The sequence below is a fragment of the Ctenopharyngodon idella genome, chromosome 12, assembly GCF_019924925.1.
Source record: "Ctenopharyngodon idella isolate HZGC_01 chromosome 12, HZGC01, whole genome shotgun sequence".
Classification (NCBI taxonomy): Eukaryota; Metazoa; Chordata; class Actinopteri; order Cypriniformes; family Xenocyprididae; genus Ctenopharyngodon; species Ctenopharyngodon idella.
In genome coordinates, this window is record NC_067231.1 from 4,505,091 (window position 1) to 4,532,030 (window position 26,940).

Sequence of the window (26,940 nt, forward strand, 5' to 3'; positions counted from 1 at the left end):
TTTATCATGCAGTGGATTACCTAATAAAGCTGGATCATCCCCAGGTAAAGAGGCTCAGGTAATTGGCTGACAGCCGAGACAAACGACTTTTCTCTCTCAATGGACCTTTCAATATCGAGCAAAACGCTTCATATTCAACTTTTATAACTACACCTCATTTGTCATTTTGTGGAAATACAGAAATGCACCAGAAGTGCAATCACATGGGCATCTGTCTATATGTAGGAGTAATAGACACAGACCAGATTGAACAAAAGGTTTTCTGACCCCACCTGACTGATTCTTCACATTGATTGGCTGGCCGCCACCGTCGGGAAATCTGAGGCCCTGGACAGTGTGATAGTCTACTGTGACCATGTGAGTTGGACGTGAGAGGTATCAAATAGAAAGTCTTTCTATTTCAGAAATCCAATAGTTGGTGCTAATGCGCTGGTGATTCCCAGGAAAAAGTGACAGTGAAAACAGCACATCAGTCATTCTGTCAACATTTAATGATTCAGATGATACAAACACTTCATAGTGTCTGATTGTAAACTCAATAAATAGTTAAGTTGCTATGGATTCCTACAATGTTTTTATTGACATTGCTGCAAAAGTAAAATCTTTTACTGTACTTAGTGGAAATCCAAATATCTCTCAATGATAAATATCTGAGAGGTAAACATTATAGGCCTCATGTAAAAGTATTGTTATGTAAATTGTTGCATTGTGTGCATATATATTCTAGTAATATTTTATGAATAGATTCTTCATATGCAATTATTTCTACTTGAATGAGGACCAGTAAAAATTATATATAAAAAACAATTATTATAACAATCACCAAACTGTAATCAAACCATACTTCTCCAAAAAAAAAAAAAAAAAGTGTATATAAAAAGAAAACCGTAGGAAGGAGATTCTTTTGGATCCTCCTTTCCTAGACTCAGAGAAACATGTCTTCAAAATACTCATCGAATTCTTCCTCCCTGAAAGAGAATCAGACACATCAGGTTTGTCAGTGCACTATTTCAGAAAGATTTACAGACACATTCACCATATTTGTGTTTCTATATACTCCACATTGTAGTAAAATACATCATAATGATGATACACTCACCGGGATTTCTCCTCCACAGTGGGAGCTGGACCTCTCCAGTGGTCTGATTCTGAAGGACCTTCTTCTTCTTCATCCTCACTCTCTGCATCTGAAACATACACCACGTTAGACACATATCAGGATTTTTGGCTGATGAAAGCATTGTAGTAAAAGAACTTCCAAGTATGGGGAGAGTTACATGCCTAAGTATAATATTTAAAGTAATAGTTCACCCAAAAAATGAAAATGATCCTATAATTTACTCACCCTCAAGCCATCCTAGGTGTATATATGACTTTCTTCTTTTGGCACACAATCTGAGTTATATTCAAAAATATTTTTACAATGGGAGTGAATGGTAACTGAAATTTTGAAGCCCCAAAAGCACATCCATCCATTATAAAAGTAATCCATACAGCTCCAGTAGGGTTGATAAAAGCCTTCTGAAGCGAAACGATGCGTTTTTGTAAGAAACAAATCCATATTTGTAACTTTATAAACTAGAATCAATGGCTTCTGTACGGCGGAAGAGTGAACTTTGACCTGATGCATGACGTATTGAAGTCTAAAACAAGAATTTTTAAAGACAAATGTCAGAGGAGCTTGAGTTTGTTGCACAGCCCTATTCGTTTAAACCATGAGTGGCGTCTCCTCTCACCTAAGCTTACGCTACTCCTACATCCTACGTCATACACCAGAACTCAACTCTCTCGTGAACGCGCGGACAGACGTTATCGGAAGTTAGTGATTATAGTCTATAAAGATATATGGATATTTTTTCTTACAAAAACGCATCGCTTCGCTCCAGAAGGCCTTTATTAACCCCCTGGAGCCGTATGGATTACTTTATGATGGATGGATGTGCTTTTTTTGGGCTTCAAAATCTCAGTTACTATTCACTCCCATTATAAAGCTTGGAAGAGCCAGAATATTTTTTAATATAACTCTGATTGACTGAAAGAAGATTGGCTTGAGGGTGAGTAAATTATGGGATAATTTCATTTTCATAATTTCATTATGGGATAAATTCATTTTTGGGTGAACTATCCCTTTAAGGTCAGGGATTTAAATGATCCCATCCAACATCTTCTGTAATGGGATTTATGTGAATATAGGAGTTGTTTTAGATGTCTGAACATGTTTATTAGGGTATACAGAGCACATTCTCTGCCTGAGGGTACTAGATGAGGGCCATTCGTCATTATTGAGGGAAAGAGGGGGAAAAGGTGTGTGCATACCTTTATCTGACCCCTGAGACTCCTCTGAACTTGAAGATGAGTATTCTGTACAGATAAAAATGTTTTTTTTTTTAATAAACAGCTTTTGTCAATATAAAACCTAGAATTTAAACCAAGTGTTAAGTTGGGGGCAACAAAAATTAGTTGGCAAATGTGCTTAATCTGCCTTAGGAAAGATACTCTTTTGTCTCAAAATACTTTAAATCATTATCCATGACATGTTCTCTTTTAAAGACTTTAACTAGACTACAAAACACCACCACAAAAGTTAAGCATAGACATGCAGTGGAATGCTGTTCAAACAAGCCACATCTTGGAAATGTTTGGAGGCTTGATTTGCAGTGAAAATGTGCTTGCCTTTGCGCCTCTTTTTGTGTTTGCGTTTGTCTTTGCGCTTGTGCTTTCTGGATTGGGATGATTTGGATTTCTTAATGAGTGACTTGTCCACGTTCTCTTTCGATCGCCGTCTCTTCTTCACCGTTACTTCCTTTCTCCTAGAGCAGAGTTTACATATCAAGGTTTCCAGCCAGTTTAAAGATATCTGAACATTCAATTGTGTTTGTAATGTTTGAATGCTCTTACTTGTGATGATAGTTAAGTTTGTAGGAGCACTCTGGACACAGACCTTGAAAATAATGTGATATATCAATATTTATAAGGGTTGAAACAAATTCAGTTGATTTGATCTCAATTAAAAATGCTTTAGGTCAAATTTAACAGTGAATGCAACATTAGAAATGTCTTAATAATATTGGTTGGGCAAAAACTAGCTGGGTAAACCATTTACAGTGGGGTCTATTTTTTTCTAATTTTTTCAGTTTTTTAATGTTAAATGTCACATGACCGTTTTGAGCATAGATCTGTACTTAAAGGGATATTTCACCCAAAATTGAAAATCCTGTCATTTACTCACCCTCACGTTGTTACAAACCTGTATGAATTTTCATTTTTTGGTGAACTATCCCTTTAAGTCTTCAGGTTTTTTTTTGTTTGTTTTTTTTTAAATCAGAATGCTAAAAGCTTTTTCCAGGTTTAAATTAGACCCCAATTTAGTACACTATACTTAGTATATAATATTCAAAAAGGCATTTTAATGCACTGTAGACAGTTGAAGTAAAGTAGCGTCCTTACTTCATCAACAGTAAGCATGCTATATTAACAGTAAAATCTCACAAACACAGACATGGGCTTCCCTAAATCCACGCTGATTAGATTTAGCTCTACCCCTGTGTCCTGTGAGCGGAGGGGATTACAGCATGCAAGGTTTAGATGGCCACATGGTCGGCGCAGCTCTGGCACTTACGCAGTTTCACCAGGGCGTTCCTCTTCTCCCCATGCTCCACATAGGCAAAATTTACCTCCCAGCTCTTCAGACCCTCCTTATTCTCACAGCGCTTGTTACCGCAAAAGAACTGGCCTGTGTAATTCAGGACATTCACATGTGAGTTGCATCGAACATACATGACAGATAGAATATAAAGAAACTGTAGGTCACGATCAAGCCCAGTAAAGCATACTGTATCATTTTTTATTACAAATTTCTAACACTGTGTCTACACCGGATGCAACAGTTGCTGCGTCGCTTCGTGCCGCAACAGCTTGAGGCTGGACGCAACCATCGCTGTGTCCAAAATCGCATACTGTCTGAATAGTAATATATAATATATATATTATCTTATCATTTGGCAGCAGGTAAATTAGGCTGCTGTCACTTTAAGATGATGCACCGACCCATTATACTGTTACACATGCGTTTTCTTTCTCAACTGTTTTACGTTCACTTAAAACATAACTGATGGTGTTTACGTGAATACTCACCCATTCCAGCCTTTTGGCATTATTTTGTGTGTATTTGACTGTTTAAGCGCAATAAGCAGCGAAAAATGACTCAATTTAGTACTGAGAGGCGAATACCAACAATATTCATCTGGAGCAAATAAAACAAGTGAGTGAGGAGAGGTGGGTTTGTGTGTCAACTCGCTGTCAGAGAGCTGAGAGAGTGAGAAAGCACAGCTAGTATCGTGTACCTGTGGAAAATTAGTATTGGAAGTGTTTTAGATACTTCAGTATCGATATGTCAAAAAATCTATATTTTTGACAACACTACATTGCACTTAGTTTATTTCAGATGCCTTTTTAAAAGACTACAATTGAAAAATGTATATATTATATATAAAATTCAACCCGCCAAAGTGGCTAGCAGGAGTGACTGTTGCACGCCACTGCTGAAATCCACCTGCATTTGGCGTTAAGCATTTTAAAGGTGCAGTAAGCAATTACTGAGAAACGCTGTTAAAAAGTGGATCGGACCCTGAGCAGCAAAACACACTTGTTTCCAATCAGCAATAAGGGGTGCGTCCACTCATTAGGGGGAGGTGCCTGTGTTGCATAGCGTGTTTGTGAATTTGGAGGCGGAGCTATAAAGATAGGGGTGTGATCCTTTAGGGGTGGGGGTGTGTTTGTTTTGGTGATTTCAAATATCAACAGAATTTCTCAGAAATCACTTACTGCACCTTTAATGTCAAGCCCTTTGTTATTTGTGTCAGAAGTAGTGCAAGGGCTTGAAGTAGGGTGAACTCAGGTTGATTGGGACACTTTTCCTACATCAGAAATAGATCGGGGCATCAGTTTACTGTGGGGAATTCATCATTTTGCACCGCATCCAGTGTAGACAGCATCACTGATTATAATGGATTCAGTCTGCTTTTGTCGCGTCACATCGCGCCGCTCGTGTCTGGTGTGGACACAGTGTAAGGCCTCTAAATTATCAACATGATCAAAACTTTACTGAAAACCTGTTGCACACAATCTACTATATGCCTTCTGATGTTTGATTTATAGTTTAAGCTTTTTTAGAAAGAAAACGCCTTTTAGTATAATTCTAAAATTTGATGTGAAGTATGTGCACAACAAGCCAAACTGAAAACAGGCTTTAACTGCTGCATGTGATTTCACTGCCGTTACCAGGGCCGTAGCTGGGGTATCGCACTCCGGGGGAGTAGGGGGGTAGGTGATCCCCCCGGGTTTAATTAATTGGCCTCTATAAAATCTTCACCACCTTTCACCCCGCTAGCGACGGCCCTGGCTGTTACTGACAGTAAACGGCTAGTGAGACAGACAGAGCAAAAGCCACTCTCCTCCCATGACCTTGGCCTGGCATTTCACCTCAGCTATCAGCAGGCTGACATTAGCTCCAGTAGGCTTACAAGGGGATCCTCCAGATTGGAGCTGAGGGAAAAGTGCGTCATCGGGGAGTTTTTCTGCCAGACTTCCCAAACCTCTGACAGTGTGCCGTCTGGATTGGCTTTGGCCAATCGCCATGAGCCTGACCACACTTCTGTTTGAAAGTGAACTGCTTAAAGTTTACAACACTCTCATTTCTGAGATTGATATTATTAGGTCCTCCAGGTATGTTCTGTATGGAAAAGCTTCTCTGGGAATGAGTTTCTTGGAAAATGCTTTTTCAGTAGCTTGTTAGGAAAGAAAAACTCTTGTCCTGGAAGTGAAACAGTCCACGTTGAAACAGGAAGCAAATTTTTGCTATTTAAAATGTGCTCAATTTGCACTGTGAAAAAGTAATACAAACTGGTTTTGTTTTGAAGGATTATGTCATGTTGCAACTTTAAGAAAGGCTTGAGCTATGACGTAGATGGCAGATGATCTTGCGGCAGAGAGAGTGACTGAGGTATCAACCTCACGTTGCACATGCAGATTAACTCCTTAACTGATGTCTCAACCGTATGGTAGACCTTACTTTGAGTGGGAAAAAAATTGCTAAAAGGAGGAGATCTTCCTACAGGTCTAATATGCCTGACTGAAGTTGCTGATTGGCCATCAAATAATAGTGTCAAACAAGAAATCAATAATGTATGGAATCAAATCATAATGTTGCAACTTTTGCCTTCAGAACTGCCTTAATACTTTGTAGCATAGATTCAGCAAGGTGCTGGAAACATTGCTCAAAGGATTTAGGTCCATATTGACTTGATAGCATCACACAAAGGTGTTGAAAGAGCTGGTGGCTGTGAGATCTAGTGACTGTGGAGGCCATCTGAGTATCGTAAACTCACTGCCATGTTCAAGAAACCAGTTTGAGATGATTTGAGCTTTGTGACATGGTGTGTTATCCTGCTGGAAGTAGCCATCAGAAGATGGGTAAACCGTGGTCATAAAGGGATGGACGTGGTCAGCAACAATACTTAGGCAGCTGTGGCATTTAAATGATGCTTAATTAAAGTGTGCCAAGAAAATGTCCATCACACCATTACACCACCAGCAGCTTGAACCGTTGATACAAAGCAGGATGGATCCATGCTTTCATGTTGTTTAAGCCAAATTCTGAACCGGTGTGTCTTCTGCTGCTGTAGCGAATCTGCTTCAAGGTTTGATGTGTTGTGAGTTCAGAGATGCTCTTCTGCAGACCTCGGTTGTAATGAGTGTTTATTTGAGTTACTGTTGCCTTTCTATCAGCTCGATCCAGTCTGGCATCAACAAGGCATTTTCACACCCAGAACTGCCGCTCACTGGATATTTTCTCTTTTTCAGACAATTCTCTGTAAACCCTAGAGACGGTTGTACGTGAAAATCGCAGTAGATCAGCAGTTTCTGAAACACTCATACCAGCCTGTCTGGCACCAACAACCGTGCCACATTCAAAGTCACTTAAATCAACATTTCTTCCCCATTCTGATGCTCAGTTTGAACTTCAGCAGATCGTCTTGACCATGTCTACATGCCTAAATGCATTGAGTTGCTGCCACATGATTGGCTGATTAGATATTTGTGTTAATGAGCACATGGCAATGCCAACATAGTGGACACAGCATGTCTGGATCGTATTCATACTATATAGAACATACTTTTTATTGGTCGCCAAGTAAGTTCTTCAAATGTAGTACCTACTTTGACAGTATGCGGTTTCGCAACTAGTAAGAAAAAACTGACGTAGAAGTTAACTATTAAGGTAGCAGCTATGTCTTTTTAGAAACACTGAGAATGCAGACACATTCCACAAAAAGGTCTAAATTAAGCTTGTTTTACTAGTATTAGTTACATAGTGTATGCTATAGGTCAAAATGAGTGCTAGCTTATACAGTTACATGTATTTCTGTTGTGAAAAATGTACCTGTTGTGTAAAATGCTTTAAAATGCTGAATTAACTGAAATTTGCTAGGTTTATTGAAAACGTTATGAATTCAAATCACTGAAAATGGCCTTGATATTATATTGACCCCAATATACAGATATATTATTCCTAAACACTCTTTTTGAATAAATTTTATTTTATGTGGACCCTGATAATTATGCAAGGTATCTAAGACTTACTAACATGTTTATTATTTAAAAAAAATAGCTCTTGAAAGAGTATTGCACATGTAAAGCATCATAAATGCATATTTATCATAAACAGACATCTCAGCTGTACAGTATAACTTTATACCTTCTAGATAAAAATGCATTTTTCATTGGCTCCTTTAAAGTTTAAGTTAAAGGGTTAATGTGATGCCCAATTACCCGGTCTCTCTGATGACGTACATGCGACGCCGACCTCTGCAACTAAGCTCGCGTGAGCAGCACTGAAGCTGTTAAAGCCAGTGAAGCTGACAAACAGCGTCTTTGGAGAAATGACAAAACGCATCAGGGTTAGCCCTCATTAGGAGTCTCAGGGATGCCCTCATTATACTACACATTGAAATAATGCCCAGCAGATGGGAACTCCTCATGACGAACTCCTAAAGGGACCTGTTAGAATGTCCCTCAGCAGCAGAGAAAAGTTGTTGGTAGAGCTGTTAATGAAATGTGCATTGACCTATATGATTTTCATATTCTCTAAAGAAAATGTGAGTGGCTTTTATGATGCAAGGATGTTGTTAAAGTGAAATCTTCAATAAACTCTTCTCGTTAAGCTGCACGATTTGAGGTATCATTCATATCCGTAGACAAAATGGTGTGGGACGAGTTACAATTTAATGTTAAATGTGAGTAATATTAATAGTTACTAATAGTGCAGTGCAGCATTTTTGACTCCAAGGCTCTTCTGCTGACAAAGCTGCTTGTTTTTTAGACTTGACAGAAGTCTAGGAATGGTAGTATATTAAAAACAATTAAATAATTATTTTTAACAACAATAATAATAATAATAATTAAACTCTGTGATAGTTGATGATTACATGATTTTCCACTTTTTCAGAAATTTCCACCTGATAAAATATATTAGAGCTGGGAATATCTAGAACATATTATTATTTTATTAATTTCACTTGCACTTGCAGGTCTAAAAAATACACTTTTAAAATGTGTCCAAGTTTTCCAATACTGTAGAAACCCTGATTCTTAAATTAAAGTTGTTGAGCTAATTAAGTAAAATAAGAAGTATTTTAAGAAATAAACATTTTAGCTGTTTTACCTTATTTTAAAACATATTTTGTCTTATTGTAAATCATTTTAAGCCATCTTGTGGCTTAGGCCCCCTAGTGGGTCCCGGACCCCTGGTTATTATATATATATATTTTTTTTTTTACTCACAAATAGCAATTTCTCAGCAATTTCCACCTGATATAATATTTTTAGAGATTGACATTAATTTCAATGGCACTCACTCTAAAAAAAAATAATGTGTTGGCTCAAAAAAAAAAAAAAAAAAAAAAAAAATATATATATATATATATATATAAAACACAACCATTTGCATCATTAAATTATGTTCAACCAACAAAATATACTGAGTTAGAGGAACTTAATCATTTGTATCAAACACAAATTTTTAAGCTGATTACTCAAAAAAATGAAGTTGCTCCAACTACTTGATTTGTTGCCCTGGAACCAATTAATCTTGTTTATTTCAGTTCAAATCCATGTAACTTATTTAGCATGTATATTTAAAGAATAAGTAAGATATTATTTGTTCACTGGCATTAGCGCAGTCATTGCTTATAGAGTCATGTATCTACTCTTCAGCACAATGAAAATTTCAACATTACAGAAACTCATTTAAATGTCAAACATAACAGCATCAAACTTTAGGAAATTTAGAAATTTAGGTTTTATTTACACACAATATTATGTTAATGTAATGATCAATATGTTTGTAATGATCAATTTAAAAGGTTTAATTAAATAAATAAATTCGTTTTTTTTGTTTTTTTTACTTGCAGCCATGAATTTATTTGAGTTGTGGTAACATGTGTCCTGAATTACTTTTTAAGAGTGCTTGCAGGCCTAAACATGACACACTTTTTAAATTCCCTCAAGGTTTTCAAAGACTGTGGGAACTCGGATTCTTAAATAAAAGTTGATTAGGTAACAAATTAAAATAAAAAATATTTCAGCTGTTTTAATATATTTTTTTTTTAAAAAATTGTCTTATTTTAAATAATTGTAAGCCATCTTGCAGCCCTCTTGAAATTGTGCTGAGGCCCCCTACTGGGTCCCGGACCCCTGCTTGAGTACTGTATATACATAAATAATAGTAAAATAGCATTTGTCCAGAATAAGTGTTTTGATTCCTTTGACACTAGTGTGTGTGTGTGTGTGTGTGTGTGTGTGTGTGTGTGTGTGTGTGTGTGTGTGTTGCAGTGGTTAAGCTGTGGCTCAGGGTGTGAGTGATGCCTGATGGCAGATGGTCCATGACTCAGTCACAGAAAAAGCACTTTGCTAGTCTCTCTCACACAAGCGTAACAGCATGTGACCAGATCAGTTGTTTAAGGGCCTCTTCATGGATCTGCCTATTTGTTTGTGTAATTTTGATGATTGTTACACGCTCTTCACCCTTGTTTACCTACTTAGATAACATAACCGTGAACCATGACCCAGAGAAAACAAAATCATTGATTTGTGTTATGACACAGACAAACCCTCACTTCACTACCTTACAATTAGGTCACTGTAAATAATAATCTGAAATTAAAATACTCTGGAAAGACATTTGAATAAATAAATAAAACAAGCTAAATCATGCAACATATTCAATGTATACTTTGGAGAAAATTTGCTCAAATGAAATAAAAATGTAACCAAATGTGCCACCACATCTGTTTTAAAGGGAAAAATAAGTGTATTTAGCTGTGATTTGAACACAGGATTCTTTGTTAGCCTTCACCATCTGATCAGTTTACTTAAATGTTAAATATTTTATTATGTAAATGAACTGTGCTTTTTTTTTTCAATTCAGAAACATTTAATTATCAGTGTGGTGACAAATCAGGTCCTCCCTCGAAATCGGGTCTCTGTTAGGACCCCAAGTGATCCCATTAGCTCAAATTTGAATAGATTATCTCTTTAGTGCCTGATTACAATTCCTACAAAATCATGTTATCACAAAATCATGTTATGAGCTACATTATAATGACCATTAATGTCCGTATAGAGTACCTCAGAGATGACGTGTTTTTGTATGCAAAACCCGGAAGCAAGTTAGCATTTTTTCGGACTTCCGGTTCCATCGCCTAAAGTCTATGGGTTTTTTGAATGGGTTTTTGCTAAATCGCCTGAAATAAGGTCTGTGGTTAAAAAAGCCTCTAAATATTTTCACATTTTGATCTATGACATAAAACACACCAGTTATAACCCGCTTGTGATTTTTTAAACCTTTATTGTGTCTTAAAAACAGTGGTTGCTAACAAGTTGCTAAAAGGGACTACTTCCTTTGGCGGGGACTTTAGACGTCATCATGACAAACAGGACATCTGGACAGCATTTCTCATGAAAAAAAAAAAGGGGATAAGTATTCATACACAGCGCAGATCATAATCAGCGAGCATGTTTTTAAATAAAGTTGTTTTTTAAATAAAGCTTGAGGAAGCTTGGTGGTGGTGACGTTGATCCTCGACCATGGTGTGCTGTAGTCCGTTTATAGCCTACTGTTAGCTTTTTATATCTGACCACTTTATTTAGGCTTCAAAATGTATAAATGTTGTGTCAACTTGTAAAGATTATCTTGATAGACAAAACGTGTAAGTGTCATAACCCTTTGTTAAACACAGAGCTTATTTTTTGCGATTTTCCAAAAGTCTATGGGAAAAATGCATAGGCTTTCGATTGAGGGAACCCGTGCGCCGCTAACTTCTGGGTTGGCCTACAAAAACACGTCATCTCTGAGGTACTCTATTAGTTAGCTTTGGTACTAGCATAGCATACAGATACCCAATTAGCCTGATAGCTTAGTTTATACACGCATTTGCACTTAGCCTACATGCATTCACAATCATTTTTAATGTAATTACAGGTTAAATTACGTGCTAAATGTACAAATATTTCAGTTACAAAAAGAATGTAAATGTATGTACTTAGTATAATTATTAACTAATAGTTGATAGAGACCCAATTTCAAGGGAGGACCCGATTTGTCATGTCACCTGTAAAGCTGTTTTTTCAGTCCCAGTCCATCCCTGGTTTGGACAAAATGAAGATGTTCTTTAACACAAGATAAAACTGCATCACCACCTAGTGGTTGTTTTGATACTGCTCTGAATTTCAGACCTGTTTTGTTCATTATACAACCAGAATACTTAAATATGTGAACATTAAAAGTTTAATATATAAGTACAGAAGTAGAAAAAATGTTTTACCTTTTCCAGAAACTACTTCATTTTCAATGCGCCACCGAAATCCAAACTAGTAACAGAAAAGTTGTAATTCAGTAAATACAGAAATTAAACAGCATGTAAGATACTAAAAAATAACATGCCCAGAAAAGTATTTAAAATAAGAAACATTGAGCCCTGTAGTATCATATTTGATATGTGAATTTCTAATGCCTCTAAATTATCAGCATGATCAAAATTTGTCTAAGCTGAAAAATCTGATGTACACAATCTACTTCTGTCATCTGATTTATACATTTTTTTAGCAAGTAAAAGGCTTTTTAGTATAATTGTAATAATGTCCACCTTCAGCTCTTGGTTCATGTGTCTTTTTACTCTGAAATCTTTACAGATTTTTATAAAGTAAATGTAAGAATAACTTTTATATTGTTAGTAATATTTCAAGATGAACATTGACTGGACTGAAGCAACTTAGGTTTACTTGATTATCCATACATCATGTTAAAATCTGAGTATCCAATATAGGCTTTTGAGGAATGTTTATTTGTTCATCTCTCAATCATTATAGTATTGTATTATATGTTTTGCCTCCACAATTAAAACTACAGAGATCATTAAACTAAGCATTTAAATGTCACATATCATTTGGAGACAACTGATATTTATATGCATTTTATGTAAGTAGTCTGCTATACTGTTAAAAAAAATCTAATAGATTCACATTACAAGCTATCAGAATTTCATATTTTTCAATTTTTGGCTATATAAATAACAACTGCACCAAATTGCTTATTTTTGCTCGGTTTGGGCCTCTGAATAAAATTGAGGTGTTTTTCCTCCTCAAGTGTGAGCTCCATATTCTCACTATATCATATTATATGAGCACATTACATTAATGCAAACTTCTTTTAATATTTTTTGACTTTTATGTCACACATTAGGCTTTGCAGTGTTAAAAAAGAAAAGGCAAACCTTATTTTCTTTGTATCTGCTAAGGTCAGCGATACAGTACTCTTTGAAGAGCTTATCGTGGTACTTCTTTGCGAGCTCTTGCTCCCTAAACAGTTCAGAAACATTATCTTAGGGTGGACTGTGCAGAGGTCAAGATTAAAATTAAAAGAGATAAGCAGACATTACCATGTCATATCCTCCTCATCCTCCTCTCTCCACAGGAAACGGTGGTTCTCTTTCACCACATCTAGATCGGTCTTATCTTTAGACCTGCGTATGGAAACACACGCAGAAAGTGTGTAATTTCTGCACCACTTAACTGTACTCATCATATATTTCATATCAGAAAAATTGCACATTATCCTTTAAATCTTCATTAGTTTTAATGAGAGTGAGAGTGTTTCAGATAAAGTAAATTGCTCACGTGGATCGTCTGAGGTGTTCAACGCTCCCTCCATAATACAGAATGTAGTCGCTGATAAACTTCTTGTGACGTTCAAACTCACAAAATACTGTTAAGGATTTTTTGCCACTCAGAAGAAAAACTTATTTACACTTTGTTTACTATGGTCAAACTTTCTGAAAAATACACTTTCAGCACTCTTAAGGCTCGTTCACACACCAACAACGATAACTATAACAATAAAGATACAGTTCTAGATGCCACAACTATAATGATAACAGCAACTATTTAGAACTATTTTTCCCAGCTGATGAACGATGCAAACACTGACAGCCAATCAGAATTCATCCTGCTTTAAAGAGCTTGAGCATTTAAAGCAGCAGACGACAAAACTGCAGTGCGTGTTTATAATAAACAGAACAATATCGTCCGCTGGTGTGGACGCTGATATAGTTATCTTTATAGTTACTGGTCTTGGTGTGAACGGGCCTTTATACGATGCATTTTAATCAAAACTTTATTACATAGTCTCATTCTGTCTCTCGGTCTAACGAGTTGAAATCATAGAATGCAAAATAAGCCACAAAGAAATACAGAGCTTTTCAAAAGCTACAAATCTGCCACTGTCACACAATTTTGTGAAAAATGCCTATTGACAGGATACAGCGTTCATTGATATCAGGTGTTGCCGTCGGTTTCTGGCTTCCTCTCTGTCAGGAAAAAAACAAAAACAAATTTTTATTTCAGCATACATATACTGGACTTTGCTATTTTGATGGACGTGAGCAGTACCTGTCCCATTCATGGGCAGCAACATTTTTATGGGCCACCTTGGTATGTCGACCTTTCTGGAATGGCTTCTGTAACAGCTCATCTTCACCTGCCCTACAACCAACAACACACAAGAGGACCAGCTCTTATTTATGCTAATTAAATACATTCTTTCTAATTATATTCTGTTATTTGCTGTTGCTTATATGTGCATAAATTCACCAAGGCTGAATTTATTTGATCAAAATACAGTAAAAACAGTAATATTGTGAAATATTATTACATTTTAAAATAACTGTATTCTACTTGAATATATTATAAAATGTAATTTATTCCTGTGATCAAAGCTGAATTTTCAGCATCATTACTCCAGTCTTCATGTTCACATGATCCTTCAGAAATCATTACAATATGATGATTTGATTATCAATGTTGGAAACAGCTGTGCTGCTTAATATTTTTTTTGGAACCTGTGATACTTTTTTAAGGATTTATGGATGAATAAAAAGTTAAAAAGAACAGCATTTATTCAAAATAGAAACCTTTCTAACAATATAAGTGTTTACTATCACTTTTTATCAATTTAACACATCCATGCTTAAGTATTTATTTAAAAAAAAAAAAAAAAAAAAAAAAAAAAGATTAAAAATTATTGACCCCAAACTTTTGAACAGTAGTGTATACTGTTGCAAAAAGATTTTTATTTTAAATAAATGCTGTTCTTTTTAACTTTTTATTCATGAAAGAATTCTGAAAAAGTATCACAGGTTATAAAAAAAATATTAAGCAGCAAAACTGTTTCCAACAATAATATTAAATCAGCATATTAGAATGATTTCTGAAGGATCATGTGATACTGAAGACTGGAGTAATGATGCTGATGAAAATTCAGCTTTGCATCACAGAAATAATTGTATTTTAAAGTATATTAAAGTAGAAAACCATTATTTTAAATTGTAATAATATTTCACAATATTACTGTTTTTTCTGTAATATTTTTAATATTATAAATGCAGGCTTGATAAGCATAAGAGATGTCTTTCAAAAACATTAAATATAGTAACGTGTCCAAACTTTTGTCTGGTACTGTGTGTATATATATCACAGATGATCAAAAATATTATATGTAGCATATGTATTATAAGTAGCATCAAATTTAATGTAGCATGATACTACATGTACTTACTTACCATGATGCTATGATACCCAAAACCAGATATTTTTTTGTTAGTGATATAAAACAAAATCTCACCTTTTCTCATCATATTTGGACTGCCCTCCACCACCATCATCATCACTAAAATCAGAGTCATACCCTCCACCTCCATGGACCTAAAACATGATCATAGTACAAAACAAATTGACATTGATTACACACAATGCATAGAATCACCAGCAACAGTGTGCAGGTTACTGGTACCAAAGCACAACATTTAAACATATTTGTTAATCTGTGAAATGCCAGCATGGTGATTTATGGCAGGTGATTTACTAAACAAGTACAGGAGGAAAAGGAAAATGAGAGAGAGCTGACCACAGCAGAGGTGAAAAGTACTTTTGTTTGATACACTGAGTCAGCTGCCATGATGCCACTTCAGCACAGCACAGGAAATACAACACCCAGAGTCAACAACATGTGAAGGTCAGTTCTGACACTGGCTTTATTATTTGAGTCATAATTCACACTTGCTATTATCAGAAATTGGTAATGATTCAGTGACAAGAAATCTAGAACAATTGGTCTTTCATTCCGAAAAATGGTAAAAATGAAAGCACTGAAAGCGTTGCAGTGATCAGGACAGGCACTTTACTGTTCCTAAATGACTGAAAAATCAGAAGAAAAAAACAGAGAAACATCCTTATGGGCTTTCCAACAAGGAAAATCATTACATAAAACTATGTTGAATATGATGAATTACAATAACAATAATAGTGAAAATGCTTATGAGCAGCATATCACAATAAAAATATGCAGTGACATTTAACACAATTTTCTTAATATAGCATATTTTATTTAATATCGAATTTTATTTAAATTATAATAACACTTTCAGTCAGTTCAGTTCTGAAGTCTTATGAAACCTTTAATTGTTAATCTCTCCGTCATCACTGTATTGCATTGTATTATATGTTTTCCCCCACAGTTAAAACTACAGAGCTTTGATCTATAAATTTTATTTTCATAAAACATATTATTGGGAGATATAGAGTTTATGCTAATAACTGATATTTATATGCATTTTATGTAAGTACTGTGCTATACTGTTATGAAAACCATTTAATGAATAATAATCATTGATTTCAATTATATGCAAGAATTTCATTTTACTTTTTGGCCAGGTAAATAACAATATCTGCATCAAATTGCATATTTTTGTCCTTTGAGTTAAACTGAGGTGTTTTTCCTCGAGTATGAGCTCCATATTCTCACTATATCAGACTATATGAGCCATACAAGCTTGTTTTCTCAAATATTAATCAATAGATAGATAGATAGATAGATATTGTATAAAAGTTTCAATATCGTTTCTGGCTATTATTTCATGTGTTTTTCTTCAAGGTAACAAACTACATGTAACACTTATTATTGGTTGTCATTTTACAGCACGAGTAGATCTGTACAATTAATACAGAGAAAAATAATGTGCCATGGATCATCAGTGTGCGATTTGAGACAGATATAATCTTTACTTTGATGTCACGCAAGCCGTCACAACACTACAATGCACATAAATTAAATCAAATCTTCTTATTCCTGTGCATAACTTGTGCTTTATAACTACCTTAACAAGGTCTAGAGCTGTTTTGTCCATGTCGCTCATCTGTGTTTACATGCCGCTGAATCTCAGACGGGCGCGAAATGATGACGTATATACCACGTGGTAAAAACAAAGGTAGACCCGTCCTCCCGTGTGCACAATGCCTGGTCAAGTTGTGCTGCATTTGATGGGAAATATTAAGGCTAATCCTTTTGTCTCAGTTTGTTTGAATATCATATTACATTGCAGTCTGAAGAATTGTTATTTATGTATTTTAGCAATAAAATAATCGAAATGTGAATGTGTTATAGATAAAGCAGACTATAAAAGTGACAGGACTTGTGTATTATGTTATTTGCCGATGTCCTTTGTTTCAAAAAGACTTTATTATTCGCTTCATAATTTACAATTGTTTTCATCAGAAATTGGTAAAGATTCGGTGACTGGAAATTAGAGGGGTAAGGGGGCGAAGTGCCATTTTCTCACATGTAGAACAACTGGTCTTTTATTCCGAAAAAATGTTAAAAATGAAAGCACTGGAAGAGTTGGAGTGATCAGGACAGGCACTTTACTGTTCTCAAATGGCTATGTGAAAAATTCATAGAATGTAACAAAGAAACATTGATCTATTTTATATAGATCAATAGTTCTATTTTATATTATATTATATAATTACTTAAAGATAGATAAATAGATGTTTCTTTGTTACATTATATGGATTTGTATACACACAAACAAACAAACACTTTTAATAAAGGCTTAAACTAAATAGATATGTAACCTTATTGTAAATTTATATATATTTATATAAATATATATATATATTATGATATATAATATGATAATGATATATATGTGACCCTGGACCACAAAACCAGTCATAAGTCGCACAGGTATATTTGTAGCAATAGCCAACAATACATTGTATGGGTCAAGATTATCGATTTGTAAGTATTAAGTAATATTAAGTAAAGATCATGTTCCATGAAGATATTTTGTAAATTTCCTACTGTAAATATATCAAAAATGTATTTTTGTGAGTGGATATGCATTGCTAAGGACTTCATTTGTGTCACTCGATCCTTCAGAAATCATAATATATTCAAATAGAAAACAGTTGTTTTTCAATTCTAATAATATTTCACAATATTTCTGTTTTTACTATATTTTGGATCAAATAAATGCAGCCTTGGTGTGTCTAAGAGACTTCTTATATATATAAGAAGTCTCTTAGGCTCACCAAGGCTGCATTTCTACACACACACACACATTTATATATATAAATGTGTGTGTGTGTGTGTGTGTGTGTGTGTAGAAATATATATTTGTAACAATATAGAGTGGGTATATTTGTAGAAATAGCCAACAATATTGTGCCAAAAATCATTATGATATTAAGTAAAATCTTGTTCCATGAAGATATTTTGTAAATTTCCTACCATAAATATATCAAAAAATTTATTTTTGTGAGTGGATATACTAAGGACTTCGTTTGGACAACTTTAAAGGCGATTTTCTCAATATTTAGATTTTTTTTTTTTTTTTGCACCCCCAGATTTCAGATTTCCAAATAGTTGTATCTCGGCCAAATATTCTATCCTAACAAACCATACATCAATGGAAAGCGTATTTATTCAGCTTTCAGATGATGTATAAATCTCAATTGCAAAAAATATGACTGGTTTTGTGGTCCAGGGTCTCTATATTTCATATATACATACATAAATTACATTTAATGGATAATAACATATAGGATTCTATTATAATGCACAATCTATAGGCTAAATGTAAGGTGCTTGAATAATGCTGTAATTAAAGTAGTATATTTTATTAAAAGTAACACTATGAGAAAGTAATAAAAAATGCTTAATGAAAGCATATAACGGCACAGCATTTCTTGCTCTGATTGCTTGAGGGGCGCAGGTGCATCTCTCTAAAACCTCATGAATATTCTCACTATCACTTATTCATGGATTTGGTTCATGCGCATTCACAGTAATAACACCATTGGATAGCAGCTGGTACAACATGATGCAAAAGAGGGATTCTCCAAGGATCTGAAGGAACCCGCGTCGCCAAGGAAATGTTTTTTTTTTTTTTTCACTTTCATTTTTTACTGTTGATTTTTAATTAGACAAAAAATGGCTTAATTTCCAAATCCGCATGTAACTAAGAGGAAATTTGAGCCCGCTTGGATATTTTCAGTATAGCAGAACGAATCGCTTGGATGAGCGCCTGACACGCTGAGACTAGACATTCATCACACGGACACAACTGAAGGGAGTCGACCAGCAGACCAGCACTTATCACCAGCCGAAAACACCACAGCAGCCCACGGCACTCAGGAACACAGCGGGACAGAATGGGATATGCAAACAGAAGCATAAGAGGATACACTTTTCTGCTGTGGGTTGCCACTGCACTGCTGTTAGTGGAGAGCAGAAGAGGCAAACAGCCTAGATGCCCCTCTGGATGCACGTGCACCAAAGATAACGCCTTGTGTGAAAATGTGAGATCTGTGCCACACAGCTTCCCTCCTGATGTCGTCTCACTGTAAGTTCAAGTGCAGTACTGATTCATTTACTAACACAATGCAAATACAAATCGTGTGCATGAATAAGATAAGTCTTTGAATATGCATTTGAACCTTTGTATGTGTTGTATAATCTTTACTTCTAGATTATACTGATTCTTTTCCTAACAGATCATTTGTGAAGTCTGGATTCACTGAGATTGCAGGGGGAAGCTTTCTCCACACGCCATCCCTTCAGCTTCTGTGAGTTTCTGTTAGTGTTATCTGTTTTGTTGTTGTTGTGTGGATTCTTTATTAGGATGGGGTGATCACCATGTTAAGTGGTTCAATGTTTGTTCTAGGCAATTACAGCCCGCCCCTTGTTTTGGGGACATTCTTCAGCGTGTCTAATTTCTCAAAGCCTTTAAATTGCTGTGAATATTATGCAATGCAGCTGCTCTGTGAGGGACATGGCCCTGTCCTCGTGATAAGCTTCAATATTGCTTTTATAATATCACACCATCTCGGTCCTCGTTTATAAAACACGAAACCTTAGAAATGAACGTCGGTAAGGCTTGAAGGCAGAAACTAATGCGTTTCTATGCAAATGTAAACTCACACAAAAGAAAATGCAAATCTGACGGCTGGATTTGGCACTATTATGCAAAACAAAACCAGTCTTTTATCTTTAACACTCTGTGTTAGGTCTAATTGTGCAATAACTTGCCAATGCACAAATATGGAAAGAATTTATGAGAAGATTATGTGAAAATATTTTTTCATTTCATATGCTGGGCTAAAGATAACTACATGTGACAGGGGTCTTTCAGCAATATGATTAAAAACAGAAAGGTATGCGGGGAGAACAGGAATGCTATTGTTATTTTGTCTTCATCGTGATGAAGCTGATTGTCATGTACACATTTAATTATGTGTCTGGGCTAAACACTAGCCTCATATGAAAATGTTTGTGTTTTGTGGTTATATTTGTGAAACATTGCTTAATATCCAGCGATGCAAACTCTGAAGCCACTTGAATTTGTTTTGTTTGTTCCATGACTTCCTAGATTGTTTACAGCCAATTCTTTTGACTCCATCGACGAAGATGCTTTCCAAGGCCTGCCACATCTGGAATATCTGTGAGTTTGATTTATTGTGTCTGAAACTCTCATCATTCAGTCTTTTTAGATTATCACTCCATTTTAATATAAATGCAACACTCTCTTTCAGATTTATTGAAAACAACAAAATTGAGTCCATTTCGCCCCATGCCTTTAGAAGTTTGAAATCTCTCATACACCTGTGAGTATATCAAAGTTTTAGAACTATTAAAATACAAGTATTTTAATATATATATATATATATATATGTGTGACCCCGGACCAGAAAACCAGTCATAAGGGTCAATTTTTTGAAATTGAGATTTATACACCATCTGAAAGCTGAATAAATGATCTTTCCATTGATGTATGTATGTAAATATTGAGAAAATTGCCTTTAAAGTTGTCTTAATTAAGTCCTTAGCAATGCATATCCACTCACAAAAATACATTTTTTGACATATTTATGGTAGGAAATTTACAAAATATCTTCATGGAACATGATCTTTACTTAATATCCTAATGATTTTTGGCATAAAAGAAAAATCGATAATTTTGACCCATACAATGTATTGTTGGCTATTGCTACAAATATACCTGTGTGACTTATGACTGGTTTTGTGATCCAGGGTCTCACACACACACACACACACATATATATATATATATATATATATATATATATATATATATATACATACATACATACAGTCAAACCAAAATTTATTCAGACACCTTGATCATTTCATTCATTAATACAGTTTATTCACTATAGTTTAAAAAAATGCTAATAAAATATGACAAGATCTTAATTATGTCAGATAACACTTAAGCAAAACATGGTCAGGTCAAAGTGTCTGAATAATTTTTGGTCCCAAATTTTTTTTTTTTTTATCAATTTTACTGGTAGTCCACTGTATGAAGAATTTCTGGGTATAATATGTGACAGTTTACTTTATTTTGCTATCCTCACTTACATAAATGAACTATAGTGTCCTGACCCACTAGTGAAAATATATCAAAAATGTCTGAATAATTTTTGGTTTGACTGTATATATAAAAGAAGTCTCTTATGCTCAAAAAGGCTGCATTTATTTGATCCAAAATACAGTAAAAACAGTAATATTCTGAAATATTATTACAATTGAAAAACAACTGTTTTCTATTTGAATATATTATGATTTCTGAAGGATCATGTGACACTGAAGACTGTAGTAATGATGCTGAAAAAAATCAGCTTTGCATCACAGGAATAAATTACATTTTAAAATATATTCAAATAGAAAACTGTTCTTTTAAACTGAAATAGTGTTTCACAATATTACTATTTTTACTGTATTTTGGATCAAATAAATGCAGCCTTGGTGAGCAGAAGAGACTTATTTAAAAAAAACTTACCAATCCCAAATGTTTGAATGGTATATTATTGTTTTATTTAAATATATGTCATTATGCTAGAGTTTGTAAAACTTTACAATATGGTCTCATTTGTTAACATTAATTAATGCATCAATTAACATAATAATGTTCATGTTATAGTTCACAGTGCATTAACTAATGTTAACAGATACAACTTTTGATCTTAAAAATGTAGCAGTAAATGTTGAAATGAAAAATTAAAACATTAATAAGTGCTGTAGAAGTATTTTTCATTCTTAGTCGATGTTAACAAATGTTTTTGTTTGGTAGGAGTCTTGCCTACAATAATCTTGAGACGTTGCCCAAAGATATTTTCAAAGGAATGGATGCCTTAACAAAAGTGTATGTATTTTACCACTCAAGTCCATCATTCTTGTAATATAATATACCAGAAAAAAGTGATTTAAAATGTCATATCTGTAAATCCACTGAGCAGGGATCTCAGAGGAAACATGTTCAGTTGTGACTGTAAGTTGAAGTGGCTGGTGGAATGGATGTACAACACGAATGCAACGGTGGATCAGTTATACTGCAGTGGGCCTCCAGCCTATCAAGGCAGGAAGATCAATGACCTAGTGCCTCAGTCGTTTGACTGCATTACAGCAGGTAATTGTGCACTGGATTCTCCTGAGTACATTCTGGCAAATAAGCTGATGAAATGCTTAGAAATGCATTAGGTATAAATAAAAGGCATTCACAGCAAAAGGATTACGTATTCACCCTAAAAATTGGTTTATGCCCCAGTGCACAAGATTCATCAATATTTATGGTTAGCTTTCCCGAAAGACATGTAAAGCTGCGGATCTGTAAAACCCTTTGGGAGTACAAGGAATGTATAGATCTCGAAAGCTTCAAATAGTGGCTGATTATGATGGAGGGGTAGGATGGGGGAAGATGCCCCCCTTAAGAACAATGTGGATTTACTTTTAGATTGTAACATATTTAGATTTAAGTTTAGAATGTGCAGGATGATGATGCATCAGCCAATGTGTTATTTTAGGAAATAAATAGAAACATTTTCTAATTACGTTGTTATCGTACAAAATATGACTAGCATAATAGCAACACTGTGAATGCAAATTGAATAATTTCACTCCACTAACCTATAGGTTTTAATAAGAGCAAAGATGTCTGAAATGTACATCTAATTCATGGAAATACTGAATAATAACCCCATTAATTACAATAATTATTACATTTTTAAAAATAATAACACTAGTAACAACATGCTACTTGAGGCCTTCTGTGCCAATTATGGAGGGTCATCTTACACCAGTGGTCTAATTTGATCTTTTTTACTTTAAAATAAAAACTGTCATTTTTACTCCACAAATAAAAAAACATTAATGTGTCCACAAATCCCTCAATAACAAATATACACAAAAACACATTGATATTCAACATAATACAATGCCACAGAACACTATTTTCCACAGACACAAAATTAGATCGGTTAACCTCAAAACTGTCTAAATCTCACATATGTTGATATTCAGATTTCAGATGAAATGACAAAAACAAAAATAGTGTAGACATTCATCAAAAGTGCTGAGATGAAGATTTTGTGTCATCTATTGTCAGGAGAAAAATTAAGGTGGGGGTCATCTTGTCCCGGGGGGCATCTTATCCCAACCTACCCTATCTAGAGAGCAGGGTGGCTGATTTATGTAGTGCAATTTAATGAAAACAAGTAAAATGTATGCTAGACTGTTAAATGGAAATTGCAAATAATTAGTGCACAAAAAAATTGAATGCCAATAATCCCAAAATGACCACATGTCATGTGATTAATTGGCCTGGCTAATATATCGTCCATTAGTATTTAATATTTATTGCTTTATGTCAGTGCACTGTATGTATGAGGATAGCACTGCATATATTAATAGTATATTGCAAGTTGGAGTTATTAATACATTTTTGGTGACATGGATATCTAAAAGAAAGGCTGGGAAACATGACCTAAAAGCCACAAAACTGACTGCCAAAGCTAGTTTTATTTGTATAGTGCTTTTCATAATAGCCATTGTTTTGAAGCAGCTTTATGGAAAATCATGATTATAATACCTAAATGCCCACATTTAGCAGTTTAGAGCTTGGAGACAGGATGGTTTACATATGGCAACAATATAATCAATCAAGCAGTTTATATTGGAGTCATTAAAGGGTTAGTTCACCCAAAAAATGAAATTTCTGTCATTGAGTACTCACCCTCATGTCGTTCCAAACCCGTAAGACCTTCGTTCATCTTCAGAACACAAATTAAGATATTTTTGATTAAATCCGAGGGTATCTGAATCACACATAGGCAGCAATGTCATTGCACCTTTTGAGGTCCAGAAAAGTAGTAAAGACATCATTAAAATAGTCCAAGTGACTGCAGTGGTTCAACCGTAATGTTATGAAGCGACGAGAATACTTTTTGTGCGCAAAAACAAAACAAAAATAACGACTTTATTCAACAATTTCTTCTTCTACTAAGGTTAAACCACTGTAGTCACATGGAGCATTTTAATGAAGTCTTTACTACCTTTCTGGGCCTCGAAAGGTGCAATGATGTTGCTGCCTATGTGTGGTTCAGAAACCCTCAGATTTCATCAAAAAATATCTTAATTTGTGTTCCGAAGATGAACGAAGGTCTTACGGGTTTGGAACGACATGAGGGTGAGTATTGAATGACAGAAATTAAATTTTTGGGTGAACTAACCCTTTAATACATTTTTCAGTGATAGAAATGTGTAAGAAAGGCTTGAAAACATGACCTAAAAGCCCCCAAAAATGACCATCATATCAACTAATCAGTGTTTGTTTGTTGCAGAGTTTGCTTTAAAGAAAACCCTTGTTTTTGAGTCCATGTCTGTGGAGTCCTTTACGTTTGGGAATGATCAGTATGTCGTATATGCCCAGCCTTTCTCTGGAAAATGCAGCTTTTTGGAATGGGACCACGTCAACATGGAGTTCAGAGCTTATGACACCATAGAGAGTGAGCATCACACATCACACCTCCTACCCAGAGTGCAATGCTGTTCTGGCCCTACAAAAAGTAGCTAAAAAGGACCACTTTAATGCCGAGACTGATTGAATGAATTGAATTTGAATGCTTTTTTGTCATTACAGGCACTTCCACAGTGGTGTGCAAGCCGATGGTCATCGATAACCACCTTTTCATCATAGTCGCTCAACTTTTCGGCGGCTCTCACATTTACAAAAGGGACAACTCTGCCAATAAGTTCATCAAAATCCAGGACATCGACATCCTGAAAATCAGGAAGCCCAACGACATTGAGACTTTCCGAGCGGACGGCGAGTTCTTCTTCGTGATAGCGGACAGCTCGAAGGCCGGCTCCACCACGGTGTACAAGTGGAACGGCAATGGCTTCTACTCGCACCAGTCTCTCCATCCTTGGTATCGTGACACGGACGTCGAGTACCTTGATATCGCCGGCAAGCCCCATCTTATTTTGTCTAGCAGCTCACAGCGGCCCGTTATCTACCAGTGGAGCAGAAGCCAGAAGCAGTTCGACAGGCGGACGGACATTCCAGAGATGGAGGACGTCTATGCCGTCAAACACTTTAAGGTGAAGGGGGAGCTGTTTGTCTGTCTGACGCGCTTCATTGGCGACTCCAAGGTGATGAAGTGGGACGGCGCTATGTTCACAGAGATACAGACAATGCCCTCCCGGGGCTCCATGGTCTTCCAGCCCGTCTCCATCGGCAACTGGCAGTACGCCATCCTAGGCAGCGACTACTCGCTAACCCAGGTCTATCAGTGGGACACCAAGAAGAGCCAGTTCGTGCACTTCCAGGAGCTCAACGTCCAGGCGCCGAGGGCATTCTCACTGGTGTCCATTGACAACAGAGAGTTCCTGCTGGCTTCCAGCTTTAAAGGGAAGACACAGATTTACGAGCACTTGATGATCGACCTAAGCAGTTAGGGTGCCAATTGAAAGCGCAGAGAACCAGACCCTGGCTATTGTGAAAACACATGCATGATCTAGCCTAGCGCTAATAATAATAATTCCAGATGAATGCCTCTCTAGAAACGCCCTTTGTGTCTTTCTCTGTTGTCACCATCTGTTCTGCACTTTTCATTTTTCCTGTTTTTTTTGTCCCTTTCAACAAAAGCTATTGTTAACGTATTCTCATGCTTGCCGTGTAGTCACTAAAGAGGTATAATAAGGAAACAACAAAGGTCAAATCAGTTAGCTGTTGACGTGATAACAATCTGCCAAATAAACTGTTTACATTTTTACAGTGATGTAAAAAGCCATTTTTAACTTTTTTAAACAAAAGCGAGCAGTTTAACCACATTGGATGTGATAGATTTGAAACTTGTCTTGACTCAACTTCTTTTAATTATCAGAATGCAATAAACTTAGATTTAGCTCAACTCTTGAGGAAAAGTAACTGTGGGAAGGAAGGTTAGTTGTTTACTAGTACTTGTTTTTTTTCTTTTTTGTTAGAACTAATAAAACTTTGAAAAATATCAGCCTGTTTTGTCGTGATGCATGAATTTTGTGAGGGTGAAGCGCATGCTTGAAACCTGTCAGAAATAGGTCCATGTCCATATTTTTCCTTAAAGGGTTAGTTCACCCAAAAATGAAAATTCTGTCATTAATTACTCACCCTCATGTCGTTCGACACCCGTAAGAACTTCGTTCATCTTCGGAACACAAATTAAGATATTTTTGATAAAATCCGATGGCTCAGTGAGGCAAGATCATTTCCTTTTTCAGTGCACAGAAAGGTACTAAAAACATTTAAAACAGTTCATGTGACTACAGTGGTTCAATCTTAATATTATAAAGCGACGAGAATACTTTTTGTGCGCCAAAAAACAAAATAGTGACTTTTTAGTGATTTCAAAACACTGCTTCATGAAGCTTCAAAGCTTTACAAATGTTTTGTTTCGAATCAGTGGTTCAGAGCGCCAAAATCATAGGATTTCAGTAAACGAGGCTTCGTTACGTCATAAGAGTTTTGAAATTTGAATGGTTCACGTGACTTTGGCAGTTTGATACACGCTCCGAACCACTGATTCGAAACAAAAGATTCGTAAAGCTTCAAAGCTTCATGAAGCAGTGTTTTTAAATCGCACATCACTAGATATTGTTGAATAAAGTTGTTATTTTGTTATTTTTGGCGAACAAAAAGTATTCTCATGGCTTTA

At 35.5% G+C, this 26,940-nt stretch overlaps 2 protein-coding genes across 2 annotated transcripts; one reads left to right on the forward strand and one right to left on the reverse strand.

Moving 5' to 3' along the window:
- Positions 1 to 469: 469 nt before the first annotated feature.
- fra10ac1 (FRA10A associated CGG repeat 1) lies at positions 470 to 16,895 on the reverse strand. Its single transcript, XM_051914317.1, has 14 exons — positions 16,767 to 16,895; positions 15,236 to 15,315; positions 14,005 to 14,097; positions 13,877 to 13,922; positions 13,234 to 13,310; positions 12,996 to 13,079; positions 12,831 to 12,915; positions 11,883 to 11,928; positions 3,620 to 3,733; positions 2,899 to 2,941; positions 2,674 to 2,810; positions 2,317 to 2,361; positions 1,100 to 1,187; positions 470 to 968 (listed from the first exon to the last, which is right to left on the reverse strand). The coding sequence occupies exons 1-14, from the start codon at positions 16,803 to 16,805 to the stop codon at positions 926 to 928; spliced, it is 1,020 nt and encodes a 339-aa protein (XP_051770277.1). The 5' UTR covers positions 16,806 to 16,895; the 3' UTR covers positions 470 to 925.
- A 1,814-nt stretch (positions 16,896 to 18,709) lies between these two features.
- On the forward strand, positions 18,710 to 26,256 carry lgi1b (leucine-rich, glioma inactivated 1b). The gene is made up of 8 exons (XM_051914313.1): positions 18,710 to 19,295; positions 19,447 to 19,518; positions 20,322 to 20,393; positions 20,485 to 20,556; positions 22,044 to 22,115; positions 22,210 to 22,379; positions 24,589 to 24,753; positions 24,888 to 26,256. Exons 1-8 carry the CDS (start codon positions 19,105 to 19,107, stop codon positions 25,703 to 25,705), a joined length of 1,632 nt encoding a protein of 543 aa, XP_051770273.1. The 5' UTR covers positions 18,710 to 19,104; the 3' UTR covers positions 25,706 to 26,256.
- The last annotated feature ends 684 nt before the right edge of the window (positions 26,257 to 26,940 follow it).